General features: G+C 41.3%; 1 protein-coding gene across 1 annotated transcript; it reads left to right on the top strand.

The window, feature by feature from the left end:
- Positions 1-1,459: 1,459 nt before the first annotated feature.
- Positions 1,460-16,992, top strand: LOC311012541 (regulator of nonsense transcripts 1-like). The gene is made up of 24 exons (XM_084008014.1): positions 1,460-1,766; positions 2,392-2,528; positions 3,306-3,395; positions 3,899-4,066; positions 4,177-4,357; positions 4,954-5,115; positions 5,314-5,398; positions 6,457-6,555; positions 8,350-8,458; positions 8,731-8,890; positions 9,105-9,223; positions 9,342-9,506; positions 10,114-10,228; positions 10,438-10,581; positions 10,692-10,905; positions 11,705-11,822; positions 12,109-12,265; positions 12,697-12,839; positions 12,954-13,128; positions 13,370-13,451; positions 13,620-13,781; positions 13,883-14,151; positions 14,427-14,546; positions 15,400-16,992. Exons 1-23 carry the CDS (start codon positions 1,596-1,598, stop codon positions 14,541-14,543), a joined length of 3,342 nt encoding a protein of 1,113 aa, XP_083864140.1. The 5' UTR covers positions 1,460-1,595; the 3' UTR covers positions 14,544-14,546; positions 15,400-16,992.
- The last annotated feature ends 547 nt before the right edge of the window (positions 16,993-17,539 follow it).

The following is a 17,539-nucleotide window of genomic DNA, read 5'->3' as shown; positions in this document are numbered from 1 at the left end:
ACAAGGCTGGGCAAGAAAAAAATAGAGTAAACGGTAAATGGACCTGCATTTATAAAGCCCTTTTCTAAATTTCTAAATTGGTTAAAGATAGAGTGAGATGAGAAGAAGACGACAATAATTCTGGATTCTATTCTGTATTTTTATATACTTTTGATGTTAGAAAGACAGGATTTAAGTCAGATTTTTTCCTAATACATTGAGAATATTTGTGCAGTGAGCCAATTATCAACTGCTTTGTCATGTGTTGTCTCCCAATTAATACTTTAATATTTTTAATACAGTTTCTTTTGTTGCATGGGGAGTTACAGCAACACTGGGTGTGGTCCTGGTTTGACAGACCTGCCAAACAGGTTCCTGATAGATCTGTGCACGACTGAATAATTGATTGAAACACAGTGTTACTGAAATTTTGTTTTAAAAAACTGCTTGAACACTCATTATCAAGGTCTGTAGCTGTTTGTGTTATACCTAAAAATAGTAAATTTCACCCATGCATATTTAGTCCCATTTTGTAAGCTCTAAGAACCCTGATTTGGGAGAGCCTCAGAGCTTTCCTAACCTGTTAAGAGATGAAGACAAGGTTCCAGCTGTGGACATAAAGTAGAACTATTAGTTTAAAAATAACTAGCTCACTGACTGAAGTTCAGGGAGTGCATATGTAATGCACAGCAGATATCTAGTTTAATAGATGTTGTTGGGTTTTTTTTCATGGGGGCACATGTTCTAGTGAGCCCTAGCCTATGAGGAAGGATTTTAATATGATGATCTCTAATGTCCAATCTTCATAAAACGCATACATCCTGTTAAGGGTGCATATTTAAATAGATTTTCCCAAATATAGGTACAAATAGAACATTAAAACTATCTGTCAGTTGTTCTTGTTAGCTGTTTTTTTAAATTGTTTTATTTGCACGTAATATGTGTCATCTGTGGCATTATTTATTGGTGTACAGAAATAGAAATAGCCTGTATATTTGATAATGTAATATGTTAAGTATACACTTTCTAATATATGTCATTTTATCCTATTTTAGTGCACCTTTTGGGCAGGGACAACTGATACAAACTAAAACTCATATACAAGGCCTCAACTCTAACTCACATATATTTTTCTGTTTATCAGTGAGCATTGACTGTTGAATAAATTGTTCAAATAAAATAAAAAATATGAAAACGCTTTAAATACGCTTAATCTCTCCCTGGCTCAGCTTGCACCTTTATTTCCTAATGGTTAGGCTAATTAAATGAAATAGAGGGGCTTTTATGGTCATATGATAAATGAACGTCCTGCATTGGATTCTGCTCACGTCCATCTCCTTATCTCCTATCCTCCACTCGATTCCTGCAGGTGGCTCACTGGAGGAGACAAGTGGGAGTGAGGGAGGAGACAAGTGGGAGTGAGGGAGGAGAGGAAACGTGCGGGGGAGAAGACAAACGGAATGCAGCCGCAGTCGAGCCTCCCTCTATCACCACCAGTATTTATAATTGTATCATCACCACTGTGTCTCGGCTATTTAGTTTCTCCGGGAGCAGCAACAGTTTGTGGATTATATTGGTCGGGGCCGTGTAAATACCGTTAAACGGAAGGTGAAAACATGAGCGTGGAGGCGTACGGGCCGAGCTCGCAGACTCTAACGTTCCTCGACACCGAGGAAGCCGAGCTGCTGGGAGCGGACACCCAGGGCTCCGAGTATGACTTCACCGATTTCACTCTGCCGAGCCAGACCCAGACCCAAGGCCAGACCCAGAGCCAGCTTGACAACCAGGTGCGTGTGGTTATTTGGCTGCGGCTCGGTGTCGAAATGCCTTCTTCCCGTGTTGACAAAATGTGAGTTAGCTGACGTTAGCTCACAACATCCCTCGGCTACCTCCAGATAGCTCGATGACGCCTCCAATCTGTTACCACGCTTTCATCCCGTTAATTGGCTAGCGCGCTAGCTAGCTAGCTCGCGCAGTTAGCTGGCTGACAGCTCAGCTAGCATTCTGACACGGCTAACGTTAGCATGTCAAGGCAGAACTTGTAATGCCATACAAACCAACAGCGACAGGTATTTGCTCGTGTGGCAGCCGCAAATATATTAAAATATTCACATTTTGTAACGTTTACATGCAATAAACACTTGACGTTACAGTATCCTCCGAGAGGAGACCGGTAACTTAGCTACCGATAGAGGGATCCAATCAGTGTCGCTGTCAGCAAACCGTTTGTTGATATGACAGACAGCAACACTGCAAGTTAAATATATAACCATACAAGGCATAATAGATGTCACTGGCAGTTTTTTCTCAATAAAATTCCCCATCGTTGGATTATCCTACAACATGTTGACATCAGGTGTCACCCAGGTTGACGTCAGAGTTCATAGTTGTGATCCTCTACCGGCTCTTTAGGTCAACGGCCCTACCGGCCTGCTCCAGAATGGAGACGACCCTGTGGTGAAAGCCAGTCAGCTGCTGGCAGAGCTGAACTTTGAGGAGGATGAGGAGGACACCTACTACACTAAGGATCTCCCTCTGCACGCCTGCAGGTAAAAAATGACCAGATTAATGTGCCACACCTGTCATCATAAAGAGTGGAAAAATATTTTTTTAAGATTTTTATTTCATTTTCTGTTTATTATTATTATTTTTATTATTATAATTATTATTACGGCTGTTAGTTCGGCTGTGCCAAATAATACTATTATGTATATATACTTATACATACATAATATAGACAAATTGGATGACAATTTTTGGAAAAAAAATTATCTGATGGTTGAACAGACAATGACTATTTGGGCCTCAGTTTTCTTGCCACTCTCCTCTTTCTAATATTTGATGGATTAATGGAAAATCTCAAAAATGTATTGACCAATAATAATTTTTCATTAGACAACCCAGAACATAAATGAACATTTTAAAGATTTTTTTAAAGTGCAGGACAATTTCCAGTTAAAATAAACCTGCCTTTATTCTCTGGTGACATTGTTTAAAAACATACACACTGGGTTTTTGACATATCTATACTTCAATTTCTTGTAATTTATCAGCAATACCAATATATCTTCAGTGAGTTGATAATGTTGACATATTGACCTGACTGATTTGTGCTCTAATTATTGTGCATATTAAATTGTTCCTGAAAAATCACTTTACTGTGCATGTGAGATTATTGTGCATGGGATTGAATTTTTAAATTTATCACAAGTTGTGCTCATCTTTCATGTTTTTTCACTGACCAGGCTACTAGATTTTAAACAGGTATGTGCTCTTAATTGTAGTGATTTGGGTTTATTTTGTTCATTTTTTCACTTCTATTTTAGTTACTGTGGTATTCATGATCCAGCCTGTGTGGTCTACTGCAACACCAGCAAGAAGTGGTTTTGTAATGGTCGTGGAAACACATCCGGCAGGTAAGACACAGTGACTAATCCAGTTTTAATTGAGCCTCCCTGTTGTCTACTTGGCTAAATTAACCTGGGTAGGGTAATTTTACAGGTACAATAACATCAAAGCAGGAGTACAGTACACAGTGACTGTAATAATAAGTCTTTGTTGTGTTTAAAAGCCTCGTTCATAAATGGGCCACTGGTTATATGGAGGTAAAAACAGATCACGAGATACCTTGAAACCAAATCAGCCTTGTAATGATACCAGAAAACATCAGCAAGATACTATTCGTTTTTTGGGGTCGTTATTATATAATAATGATTATTTGTCTGCGGTGCATCTTGGAGATAGATTTCCTGTATTCTTGTGCATGTTTTATTTGAATCTGATTAAAATAAAAATCGCCAAGACCTATGTGTGAAACCTATGTCAAATTAATAGACAATAAACCCTCATTCTATACAGGACTGTATTATTGTGCATTTCATCCTTCTGATGCATTCATTGTCATTCCCTCCACTTTTAGCCACATTGTAAACCATCTGGTGAGAGCAAAGTCCAAGGAGGTGACCCTGCATAAGGATGGCCCTCTGGGGGAAACGGTATTGGAGTGCTACAACTGCGGCTGTCGCAACGTCTTCCTTCTGGGCTTCATACCTGCCAAAGCCGACTCAGTGGTGGTGCTACTGTGCAGGTAAGGGTGCCTTTTTATGTAGCCTCCCGTGCATACTGACCTTCCTGCTAAATGGGGCCATCATAGCGACTTTAACAGGTGCTGTTTGACATTTGTGTTTTGCATTACAGGCAGCCATGTGCCAGCCAAAGCAGCCTGAAGGACATCAACTGGGACAGCTCACAGTGGCAGCCTCTCATCCAGGACCGCTGCTTCCTGTCGTGGCTGGTGAAAATCCCTTCAGAGCAGGAGCAGCTCAGGGCTCGTCAGATCACTGCCCAGCAGATCAACAAGCTGGAGGAACTTTGGAAGGTATGTCAGTGCAACTGTTGCGGCACGCCTGCCTTTGTACTATGTAAATATTCTAAACTCGCTTAACTTGAATTTGAGCATGGGTTGGGCTATCTATACAGTTAACTAGATTCTGTTGGGTGTGATGCAAATAACTTTACTGTGTTTACTGAGGTATTTTGTTTCCTCTTTTTTAAAGTTTCCTGTTGTGTATATATAGTCACATGTACTTAACATTTTTACTTTTTTATTTTCTATGTGCTCATTGACCTTTTTACAGCAGTCATTTTAACTTGTCATTGTAGTAAAAGCACAGGTTTTATTAATAACATTAATTCTGGTTCTTTAAAGTTCCCAGTAAGCTGCGACAGTGAGTCACAAAACTAGGACCCTGTAACTGACGTAAATGGTATTTTCCAACCATGCAATTTATTATTTCCAAGTTTTTTTTACTATGGCATGTCTAAATGTCTTTTGTGAAAATATTTGGTCTAATCTCAGTTAGAATTTTAGAGATTTGAGTATATAAATAGAAAACACTCAACTAGTATCCATTCTATTTTAAACTTTCTTTCATCATGTGTGATGGCTTGTGTGTGTGTGTTTACTTGTGATAGGAAAATCCCACTGCGACCTTGGAGGACTTGGAAAAGCCTGGTGTGGATGAGGAGCCCCAGCATGTGCTGCTACGCTATGAGGATGCCTACCAGTACCAGAACATCTTTGGTCCGCTTGTGAAGCTCGAGGCTGACTACGATAAGAAACTCAAAGAGTCTCAGGTAGAAAAGAAATTGAAAAACATGTATCCTCTGTATGTTGTAGCAAACAGGATTGACAAAAAAAGTAATCTAGTTATTTAACATTTGAACAAATAACTAATCAACAAATTGATTCAGTTGAATTTAGCTTGTTCTATAAAGCTGGTTTCTACTGCCGTTTAAGTGTTAGAAATATTGTTTAATTTTGCTTCTTAACAGACTCAAGACAACATTACTGTCAGATGGGACTTGGGTCTGAATAAGAAGAGGATTGCTTATTTCACTCTTCCCAAGACAGACTCAGGTATGTATTTATAGTTAAAACAAGTGATAACCAAACAATTATTCAAGTTCCGATGTCATTTAGGGCATGATTGCTCCCCCACTGGTTTGCACTCACACTGCTCCAGCCCAAACGGGCCTCGGCCCGATGCCCTATAGTACATACGTCATCACATCGTAATACGACACACGCATGACTTGATGTTTTTTTTGGAGGGAGACACACATCGGCATTTTCATTATAAAAGTACCGGTCCAGTACTGCTCACACCATGAAGCCTGACCCAGAATCCCGCTGTGTCCTACACAGTCATCAACAGTATTTTCAGTCATATATCGGCTAGAAAGCAGGGGGAGATCCGAGTTGAACACTGAGAGAAAATGAGTGGGACGGCCTATCGATTAAAGCCTACGTCATGTCCACATTGCGTACCCGTGCATGTGCGCGTGCATGAACCGTACAGTCCTCAAATCCACCTCTTCCAAGTTGTAACATGGTATTGGCGAGAAGCTTAGCCACGGATGCTAATAGCTCAGCTCCAGCACGAAATAAAGTTGTGAGGCCGGAGACGAAGTGGAGGGATTTCCGCACTGTACATTTATTCACAGATACAGACCATACAAGCCAGGTCTCACGGCATAAACTATTACCCTCAGCAAAACAATAAACGGAGAAAGAAGTAGTTCGTGACCTGTAGCCTTCACCAGCATCCACATTACTGAAGTCAAGGAAGTCGACTAGGGGAGAAAGGTGATATCAAGTGACCAAACAAAAGGAGGCGCCACCGTGTGGCGTTAACTGGTAGTGCCCTGTTATACTCTGGCTGTTACAAAGTGTGCCGGGGCCGAGGAAGCGTACCGTTCTTTAGTTCGCAACGGAGCACTCACACTGGCCAAACAATCCGGATTTTAGGTTCAATCGTGCCTGGGCTCAGCACGGTTGGTGTAGTGGGAGTGCACCCTGCAATATTTGTATGTGTGGCTTCACTTACAATGGTGTGTCTTTTTTTTCTTCTTAACTTAAAGTGATGCTTACTTAACAGCGTTGTCTTTTTTGTCCATGTCATCTGCTTCCTGTAGACATGCGACTGATGCAGGGAGATGAGATTTGCCTGAGGTACAAAGGAGACCTGGCCCCTCCATGGAAAGGCATTGGACATGTCATCAAAGTTCCTGATAGTATCCTTATGACTGTTACAATAGACGTACTCTATTTAATCACTTTTTATTTACCTTGCCTGAAATTCACACATTTATAATTCAAAGTGACCTCTTAATTAATGTGAGCTTCACTTAAATGTACTAAAAGGAGTCTTTGGTAACATCTACTGGCAGCTATAGGAAACTACAATGTCTGCAAACATGTCTCTTCAGTCCTCAGTAGCTTTTGAAAGCAAATTCTATATTTGCATTCAGCTGTTTTTACATATTCATATTTATAGTACTCAGGCAGAGGCTGAACACCATCACGTCTGTTGGTGCATGTATACCCTACATCTCTAAATTCTAGTCTAAAGTATCAATAACTCTGCAATAACAAACCAACTGACTCAGGTGAAGTGGTTCTACGTTGTTTTCAAAGATTCATCTCTCGGTTTATTTTACTGTATAAATTGAAAAATGGCTAACACGTTACCTTATGCAGCCAGTGTTTTAGATTACTTATGTTGTAACAACTATAACGTCAATGTGTGTTCAAATGCTTCACTGATATTCAGCTGGATTTTGATTGAACAAAAAAAAAAAAATGCAGAGGCCTTTCCTGTTTAGAGAGCTTGAAATGTCTGCAGCCATTTAGGTAACAGATTTACTGGCATCTTGCAGCACTGTGCAATAGTATTATGTTCAAAGGCATCGGCGTCACTAGACCTCTTTTACTGGGGCACGTGCCCCAGTATTGATCTGCCGTGCCCCAGTAAAAACTCCCGTTCGAGTTTTAACGAGCTACTATATTTGGCAGTGGATTCATTTATATTGATAATAACGGTAAAATAGTGGATTTTCTTTTTCATCCACAATCTCAAACCAACGCAGTTTAACCCAAAATACAAGCTGAGGCGCGCACCTTGTGGTCCGGGTCCGGCGCACACATTACGTCCGTGCACGGCAGTGTGCATGTCGTAGCCGGGGCACCGCGGCGCGCACGCATAGATAAATGCAAAAAAAAATATCAGTTATGTTGTTTTTTAAACGCAAGTCCGTGTTTGACAAGCTTAAACATGGTCAAAAAACCATAGACAGGATATGGTTTACTTTAAAAATACAACAGACCCCCCCATCACGTCACGGTATGATCCACTTCTCTCTCCCACCTGCCCCGCTCGCCCCAATGCCCGCAGTAGCCGGCGTGAAGCGGCACAGTGCGCATAGTTTCTGACAGTGTTGCGGTAGTTCCAGTAAGTAGCTCAAACAACGACGTGTACACATTTCTATTACCACTCAATAATCACCACCAGTCCTCATTCCTGCTGCTCTGAATCACAGATCACTCTTTGAGTTGTTTCATAGGAGTTAGATAGCTGACGGTTTACCCCATTATCTTTTCATTTTAATACAATTTCATTTATAGTACTTTGTAAACCAAGTGATGGCTCAGCATTAAAGTAAGATTTACAGTCACTGTGATTTCCCCAACCCCAAACGTCTGATGTTCTTCATTCACAAATGTGGGAACGATACTCCAAAATCATCAAAAACATGTTGAGAATGTTCATAATGTATGTTGAAATAAATATGAATTAAAGATTAATATCTCTACATATTTACCTTTCAGTTTTAGCAGCAGCAGTATGGCTGTGGCAGTAATAGTGGGCTAAGCAAGGGAAGTTTATATAGCACATTTCATACACGCAGCGGGAATTCAAGGATGTTTTTTGTGATGTATGAAATAGGGGGCCTGTGCCCCAGTAGAGCTTTATGTCTAGCAACGCCCCTGTTCAAAGGTTCCACTTCTTCCTTGACTTACTGTACCAGACTATGGTGATGAGATTGCCATCGAGCTAAGGAGCAGTGCCGGGGCTCCAGTGGAGATACCACACAACTTTCAGGTCGACTTTGTGTGGAAGTCCACATCCTTTGACAGGTATTCATAATAAAACGCCACACACTGGGACAGTCGGTCATTTAGTTAAGAAATCTGGCTTTAAAGACCTTTTTGCATTTCACTACAGTTAATGAGTCTGAGCACGTTTTAAACTTTTCAGCGTGCACTGAATGACTTTCATGAAACACTTCCTTAAACACGTAAATTAATACATTCATGTTGTTGGTTAATAGTTTGGTGCGGTCGAGTTGGGAAAATGCTGAATGGAAATAGATCCAGTTTACAACTCTATTCCTGTCTTCATCATCCAGGATGCAGAGTGCCCTGAAGACGTTTGCTGTGGATGAGACTTCAGTGTCTGGTTACATCTACCACAAGCTGCTGGGACATGAGGTAGAGGATGTAGTGATCAAGTGTCAGCTGCCCAAACGCTTCACTGCTCAAGGCCTGCCTGACCTCAACCACTCACAAGTAAGTTAGAGAGACGGTGGAAAGCTAAGTCAGTGAGAGAGTTTTTCAATAAATAATCATAAAAACTATACCTATGACCTACCTACATTACAGATTATATCACATTCGGCTCACTCATATCCCAAACCCTGAAGTCCAAGGAGTAAAACGTTTTCAAATATAGCATTTTAGGTCTTGTGCTTGCATAGCATCACATGATTTTGTTGTGATGCAGGTGTACGCTGTGAAGACGGTGCTGCAGCGTCCTCTCAGTCTGATCCAGGGTCCTCCTGGGACAGGGAAGACAGTAACCTCTGCGACCATCGTTTACCACCTGGCAAGACAGGGCAATGGGTAAGATGCATACAAAAGACTATTTTATTACTTATTACTGCTTTATTACTTGGCTGTATTACATGGCTGGGCTATGTGTTATGGTTGCTAGGACAGTATTGTAACTTTGTCCCTCCAGGCCAGTGCTGGTGTGTGCTCCCAGTAACATTGCTGTCGACCAGCTGACTGAGAAGATCCACCAGACGGGCCTCAAGGTGGTGAGGCTGTGTGCCAAGAGCAGGGAGGCTATCGACTCGCCTGTGTCCTTCCTGGCTCTGCATAACCAGACCCGTAACATGGACAGGTAACTCGCCATGACTATGATTACAGTATCGATAATTTGGTTCAGGTGCTAAAAGTAGCCAGCAAGTGGGTGAGTGTGCAAGTCAGTCACCCTATAGCGTACACAAGTGACACACGAGAATGGCTGGTTGGCATTCCTCCACCATTGTAGTATATGCAAATGGAACGTATTGACAATGCTAACATGCACACAGCAGCCATTCCACACAAAAGCAGAATTAGATAAAACAATTACAGGAGAAATTGGCATTTACTTTGCAGCAATAGAAAGTTTATTTCTAGAGCACATTTTATACACAGATTTATATTCAGTGTGCTTTACATAAATATAAACTAAAAGGAACATTCATATAGAATAGCTGTGATTAAATGATTGTACAAATGACAAATAGCAATTAAACAGAGTAATTAAAAAAAAAGGATTATAAAAGAAAATACAAAGTACATCAAATAGAATAAAGACAGTAGCTCAAACATCCACATCTGAAATCGTGGCAGTTTTTTCTAGTTGTATGCAGGATGACTGCTACACTGGCGTATAGATAAGGTGGAAGGATGTACTCCTAATGCATGAATTAAAAAAAACAACAACAAATTCCTACCTGCAGTATGCCAGAACTTCAGAAGCTCCAACAGCTGAAGGATGAGACTGGAGAGCTGTCCTCCTCAGACGAGAAGCGCTACAGAGCTCTGAGACGCACTGCTGAGAGGGAGCTGCTGATGGTATGAAGACTGGTCTTACTCAACCCACAGTGCCACTAAATACTTTCTATATAGTTATAGTACACACACTTAGATGTAATGGTTATTTAGTGCTTATGTTCCTACTGTGTTTTATGCTAATCCATGCAAAACATTTATAACAAATATTTTTGTGTATTATATTTCACTACTCATTAAGATTTCTACTGTATTCCTTTGCTCTTTCCCAGAATGCTGATGTTATCTGCAGCACCTGTGTCGGGGCGGGAGATCCTCGTCTGGCCAAGATGCAGTTCCGCTCAATCTTGATTGATGAGAGCACCCAGGCCACCGAGCCAGAGTGCATGGTGCCTGTAGTCCTGGGGGCCAAGCAGGTAGGAGCTTTCTAGCTGAAAGTAGATGGACTCTGGCATCAGCTCTCTGCTTAGACTGCCAGCATTGTGGGGTCTACAACGTCAACAATTCTTTCTTTTGTGTTACGTAGCTGATTCTGGTGGGTGATCACTGCCAGCTGGGCCCTGTGGTGATGTGTAAGAAGGCAGCTAAAGCAGGTCTCTCCCAGTCTCTGTTTGAGCGTCTGGTAGTTTTGGGGATCCGGCCAATCCGTCTGCAGGTCCAGTACCGCATGCATCCGGCCCTCAGCGCCTTCCCCTCCAACATCTTCTATGAGGGCTCGCTGCAGAATGGAGTCACTGCTGGTAAGATGAAACCAGACATTTGTTAAAAGTGATCTTCTAATGATTTACCTTCCCTTTATAGTCATTTAAGCCATGATCAGACATTCTGGGATGGCTTTTTGTATTTGTTTTCTTGTGATGTGTTTTGCTTGTTGATTTTGTGTTGCTGTGCAGTTTAAAAAAACATCAACGTATAGCAGGAAAGTGTCATTTGCTTGTTTTCCCATTGTCCAGTCGAATGAGATGAGAGACGGGCAACGACACAGCAAGTGATTTGTGTTAGGCTAATGTTAGCTCACTTTCAACATTGCCCTCGAAAAGCTGCAAGACATCTGAACACAATGTAGCTTAAACTACTTTTTAATGTTAAATAAGTGATTAGCTGTTAGCTAACATTTTTTTTACCCTGTGTCGTTTTTTAGTTGTAAACTAACAACAATTTCAGGACCTTAATCTGTCCACTAAATGTCCTCCCAGGCTTCAGCATGCAGTTAAATGTTCATTAATAGCATGAAGCTGCTCCCTCACTTTTACCCAACCACTTTCCTCAAACAGCAGACCGTTTAATGACTTTTATTGTCATAAATCTATCTGAAAATGATATGTAATATAATATATATAATAGCGGTATATTTACTTCAGCTGTTTTTCCAGGCTACTGGCTATGTTTTGCTTTTTCTTGTTTGCAGCCATTGAAGTGTTTTTATTTTTTATAATGAATCATCTGTAACCATCCATAGATCCAGGTCCACATTAATTGGTGTACTTCGCTATAATCACATGATCCTGACTCTTATCTGTGTGTTCATCTCTTCTACAGCTGACCGTGTAAAGAAAGGCTTTGACTTCCAGTGGCCGCAGCCTGACAAGCCTATGTTCTTTTATGTCACCCAAGGCCAAGAGGAAATCGCCAGCTCTGGAACATCCTATCTCAACAGGTTTCAACTCTTTGGATCATTACGATGACCTGATGTTTATGTTTGTCCTGCAATTTATATTGAGCCGTTAATGTGAAAATAGCTAATGTTTTCTTCAAGATTGACAGTTCTGTTGTAGCTCAACATATTTCTGATTCACTGTCAACCACACACTGGTGTTTTCTGAAACTTTACTTTTCGACACATCGCTTTCTGTGCTGTGTTTCAGTCCAGACACAGTTGGGTTCTGTTCCATCTCAAATGACACAGTGTTCTTGTCATATAACCACTCTCCGTGTCTATGCAGGACTGAGGCGGCCAATGTGGAGAAAATAACCACGAGGTTGCTGAAGGCTGGAGCAAAACCCAGTCAGATCGGCATCATTACGCCCTACGAGGGTCAGAGGTCCTACCTGGTCCAGTACATGCAGTTCAGTGGCTCCCTCCATACTAAACTCTACCAGGTAAAGTCACAGATATCTTTGCAAGTTAAATGTTTTGTAGTGCCCTGTTTGTCACGAACCTCCACTCAGTATCTGATGTTGTTGTAGGTCCAACAGTGATACGTCCTCTGACACTGGTTCAGCATTTCCTTTCTCCCAGTCAGCTGTTAATTCATATCATATCAATAAGATTGTCAATTTAACAGTTTGGAAGGAGGACCTTCAGTATTTGGATCAAATAGCTTGTGAAAAATAAAGTGTGCAATATTTAGAAGGCTACAGCTGTTATTCACTGCTCCAGATACATGTTGTGTCAGCATTGCATCTATTCTGCTTAGATGCATTGGATCGGACTTGGTTTCAGCAGATACAGAATATTATTCTTTTTCGTTGTTATTAGTCATAAATGTATTAAATTAATTTCCACTGATATCTCTTTATTCTTTCTGTAGGAGGTGGAAATAGCCAGCGTGGATGCCTTTCAAGGCAGAGAGAAGGACTTCATCATCCTTTCCTGTGTGAGGGCCAATGAGCACCAAGGCATCGGCTTCCTCAACGATCCCAGACGTCTCAATGTGGCACTCACCAGGGCCAGGTAAATCTAAATTAAGTAAAACACCAGTTTGCACAAGCCCCAGAGGGCCCTCCATGTGGAATGTTCTACTATAACATGTTAATCATTACGTCCTCTTCTGCTTATATCTCGTAGGTATGGTGTGATTATTGTGGGGAACCCCAAGGCCCTATCCAAGCAGCCTCTGTGGAACCACCTTTTGAATTACTACAAGGAGCAGAAGGTCCTGGTTGAAGGGCCCCTTAACAATCTGAGGGAGAGCCTCATGCAATTCAGCAAGCCCCGCAAACTTGTCAACACCATAAATCCTGTGAGTTTAGTGTGTGTTTGTGTTTTACATACACGTAGCATGTAGAACGTTGAAATAAGGGATTCTTAACTGGGTCATGAGGTTATTTTCTACTGGGGTATGTCAAGTATGCAATTCAAATTGTACACTTAGGACAAGTAGTTTAAAGAAAACAGGGTAATACATCAGAGTACATGCAAGAAATAATGAGACATGTCCTATAAACGCTGTGAATAGCATTGCTTGTTGTTTTGTGATGCAGGGCGGTCGATTTATGAGCACAGCCATGTATGATGCCAGGGAAGCCCTCATTCCTGGATCTGTTTATGACCGCAGCAGTAACGGTGAGCCCTTTTTAACAGCATTGATTTTTATTTCAAATGGTGGACAACTAAAAAAAACACCATTGCAAAGAGGTTGAATGCATGTACTAAATCATGTCAAATACAAAAACACTTTGTGTGGATGTGTGTAAAGGGAGTGCCATTAACCTGTACATCTTTCCACTACAGGACGTTCGTCAAATATGTATTTCCAGACTCACGACCAGATCGGTATGATCGGTACCGGCCAAAGCCCCATGACTTCCCTGAACATTCCTATCCCCTTCAACCTTGTGATGCCCCCCATACCTCCACCTGGGTACATGGGACAGGTCAATGGACCCTCAGCAGGTGACTAATACATACAACTATGGGGTGGAGTACTTAAAGGCCCACACGTTGTTCAGTTAAAGCTGCTGCGAACACTTCTCACAAACAAATTCCCCTTCCAGGTCGTGGTGGAGGTATAAAAGGAAAGGCAGGCAGTGGAGGAGGCGGTGGGACTCGAGGTGGGCGTCAGAGAAACCGCGGCAACATGGGAAACCACAGTGGAGGGAATGGAGGTTCAGACCGGCATGGAGCCCACATGAGTGGCAGCCAGGTCAGCCAGGACCTGGGCTCCCAACCCTTCTCCCAGGGGCCTCTGACGCAGGGCTATATCAACATGAGCCAGCCGTCCCAGATGAGCCAGCCTGGGCTCTCCCAGCCTGAACTTTCGCAGGTTATAATCAATTTTGTATTAAAGCGTTTTCATGAAGTGCTAAGTAGGTACATTTTATGACGCACGCATTTTCTAGTGTCTTTTTATTCAGAACAATTAGTCCCCCCTACCACCAGGGCTGTTAGCACATGTTTTTCAAGTGTTTGTCCAGGTTTCCTCTTCAAGTAAAGACTTCTTAATCTTTCCAGACCCACTTCTTCCTTTTCCGCCTGGAAAAAAAAATTAAGGAGCACTTGTTGACTGGCCTCTTTCACTTTTTGTTTGTCCCATTATAGGACAGTTACCTAGGAGATGAGTTCAAGTCCCAGATTGACGTGGCTTTGTCCCAGGACTCCACCTACCAGGGGGAGAGGGCCTACCAACATGGTGTGACTGGACTGTCCCAGTACTAGACTGTAAGTAATTCCACTAAAACTAAGATGACTCATTGACATTAAAGACGTAGATTGACATTTTGGGAAACATACCTTCTTGCCAAGGGTTAATGAGATGAGAGCATTGATACCACTATGTGCTTAGGCTGCTGTAATTTGTATTTGTGATTAATAGTTTTCTATCTACCTGAAGGCTGCTCACTTAATTAACACATTATATCTCATTTCTTTAATCTGTACAAAAATGTTAGTGTGAAAACATTAAGTTGACGATTAATGGGGGGAAAGGTGCCAAACTATTTCTTGGCTGAGACCAGTGTCTCCCTGGAATTTCCTTTGGTTGTTGGCAGCTTCATGGTGAAAGTGCTCCTGACCAACAGATGTTTTATAATGTGTTAATTAAAGAGCTTTAAAAGCATCGGTGAGCAAATGTTCTTCCACATCGATTCCTGTGATCCTTAAAAAGGCTTATAAGGCATTGTATTCATTAATCTAAAAATAAGGCCTTGATAGGTTTAATGGCTTAAATCATTCGTCAGATCCACCCATCTCTCCTCTGCAGTTGTAATATGGTCACTTCCAGTCACTGGTTGCAAATGATGACAGCCAAAATCCCGATTCAAGGCTTCAAAATTGTAGTCCACACACCACTTGACAATGTTTACTTCTTAAATACCGTCTATGGCTCCATATTTACCATGTAGACATGGAAGTGGCATCGATCTTCTCATTTAACTCTCAGCAAGAAAGACAAAAAGGCATTTTCCAAACATGTTACTATTTCTCTAAATAAAAAGTATTTTAATTCAAATTCATATTACAAACAATTACAGTATCAATGTGTAAACATATGTATGTTGTATCTGTCTGACAGGTTGTTGAAAAGGAGCTAGGCCTGTGTGAAGCTTAGTTCAACGGTATTTTAATCGGGGTAATAACAAAAAAGAACAAACATGGATACCCGTTTTCCACTGCTACAACCGAAGCACCACTGTGTGAAAGTAACAGGAGAGAGACCGTGAGAAACCATCCAATCACAAGAGTGAGAGCAACAATGGGAGTAGAGCTGGACAGGAAGAGAGCAAGAGATGAGCGAGTGGAAGGCTGGTGGAGGAGAGAAGGCGCTGCTGCTCACACACGAGGACATGGCGAAGGAGAAAGCTGTCGTTGTCGGAGCAGCACAGTCCAAGAGGCGAGACCTTCGACCGGTCAACGAGGGCGGAAGGTCCGAAAGATTCTGGAAGGTCTAAGGGGGCCGACTGTGTCATCTTGTCCCTCATGGGCCCCTGAACCCTCTGGGATGTCCAGGCGGTATGGTTGGGATTCTTGCTCCAACAGTTGAGAAGGATGGAGAAAAGGTGTCTCACACAGATGTCCTCCAAGCTAACTCAACAGGACTTCTTCTGTCACTTGGAGAGAAAGAGAGAAACAAAAAAGGGGACACAACTCTTGAAGCAGTTGATATGGCAACTTTTTTAAACTCAAAGCTTAAATTGAGGCTCTGCATTTGATCACATCCAAGCATCCGGGAGAGAAGAAAACGCTGTTTGGCTATTCAAGTGAATTTAAAAAGTGCTTGTGGTGTTTGTGCCTCAAAGAGTTCAGTTGAAACATGAGGATGACCTAGCCACGGATCATTCGCTTTTCTTTGTCAGCTTTGAGTTGGAAAGTTTTCCAAGTAAAGGCTGTTTTCATTGAGCTAATCAGTGATGCAAGCTAGTGCAGTTGGCCGTCTTTCAAGGCAGCTTTTTTTTCTTAAGGTAGTCTGCAAAGAACAAGTGGTGGAATAAGCTTTTAAAAACATAAAAGTAAAAAGAAAAACATCTTTGTCTCCAGATCTGAGAAAGGTGGCCTCCAAAGATCTGAATAAAGGGAAACGATTTTACTTTTTGTTCTTCTAAATAGTTTTAATTGTGCAAAAGAGTGAACATGAACACAATAATCAGCATATAGCTGAATGAAGCTGCCATTCTTCTCTGCTGACCCCGAAGCCGCTAAAGCTAGCAGATGGGGATAACCTTGAGCATATATAGCTAAATGCATCAAATGAGCCAAATCAAAAGGGCATTAATTCCCTAAGACCCCTTCTCCAAAAGTCATGCATACATTGAGATTATTGATGTCCAAGTGAAGTACCTAATTATCCCGGTGTAACGAAGTAAGAAATCACTTTTAGTAAAGAAAATATGACCTTGAGTTTTCATACCTGTGGAGTACCGGACACAGCTAATCGGTACGAAGGATGATGAGAACTTCTAGGATGCTATCATAGAAGTGTGTAGAAGAGAAGCTTGATCATAGATGACACCATGTTAGATGGTGGTGAATGTTTGGAAAGCATGGTGATATCAACTGGAGAGTTTACATGTTACACGTGTACTGTAAAAAATGTCAAAAAAACCTCTTTGGACATGAGCAGCCAAGTGTTAACATTGTTGTCTTTACCACGTTTTTTTATCCTTTGTAGTCTGTAAGTCTTGAACATGAAGAAAAGTGTTGTGTTGTGTTGTGTTCTATAACTTAGGTAAACATTGGTTTCCCTGCATGTGTTTAACCTTCTGATTTGACATGTCTAGACGCTAGTGGCATTGCCACAAAACTTGTTTTTATCTATTTAATTTAATTTATTGTAAGGTATGTAAAAATCATCTAAAAACAGTTGTTTTAATGTGTTTCTCAAATAATGTCTCTTAATAGTTTTAATGGTTTAACATGTTACATGTTCATATTCCCACAATAATGAATTATTAACCAACCCAGGTCAAGTTTCAGCAGACAGCTGTGCAGTTGTTACATCGTTACTGCACAGACATGCAATTATTTATAGCCCTTTCCGTTTGAGTCATATGTAAATGGTTATGTTTGCTCTGTCTCTATAATTATGTTATGTCCCATCTTGACAGGCTCGCCTTTACTAGCAAGAGCACCCATTTGTTAAGATATAGATTAAAAACAGCGACAATAAATAGTTTGTGCATGTCCTGTGTAGAGGGAAATGTTTTGACTCGGATGTT

Source organism: Eutrigla gurnardus (genome assembly GCF_963514095.1).
Source record: "Eutrigla gurnardus genome assembly, chromosome: 4".
Lineage (NCBI taxonomy): Eukaryota > Metazoa > Chordata > Actinopteri > Perciformes > Triglidae > Eutrigla > Eutrigla gurnardus.
This window is presented reverse-complemented; position numbering and strand designations above follow the sequence as displayed.

Bases quoted from the DNA above. Each gene is read 5' to 3' on its own strand.
- LOC311012541 (XM_084008014.1), top strand. From the start codon at position 1,596: ATGAGCGTGGAGGCGTACGGGCCGAGCTCGCAGACTCTAACGTTCCTC. The intron at 8,459-8,730 runs GTATTCATAATA...TTCATCATCCAG, and splicing joins AAGTCCACATCCTTTGACAG to GATGCAGAGTGCCCTGAAGA. The intron at 8,891-9,104 runs GTAAGTTAGAGA...GTTGTGATGCAG, and splicing joins CTGACCTCAACCACTCACAA to GTGTACGCTGTGAAGACGGT.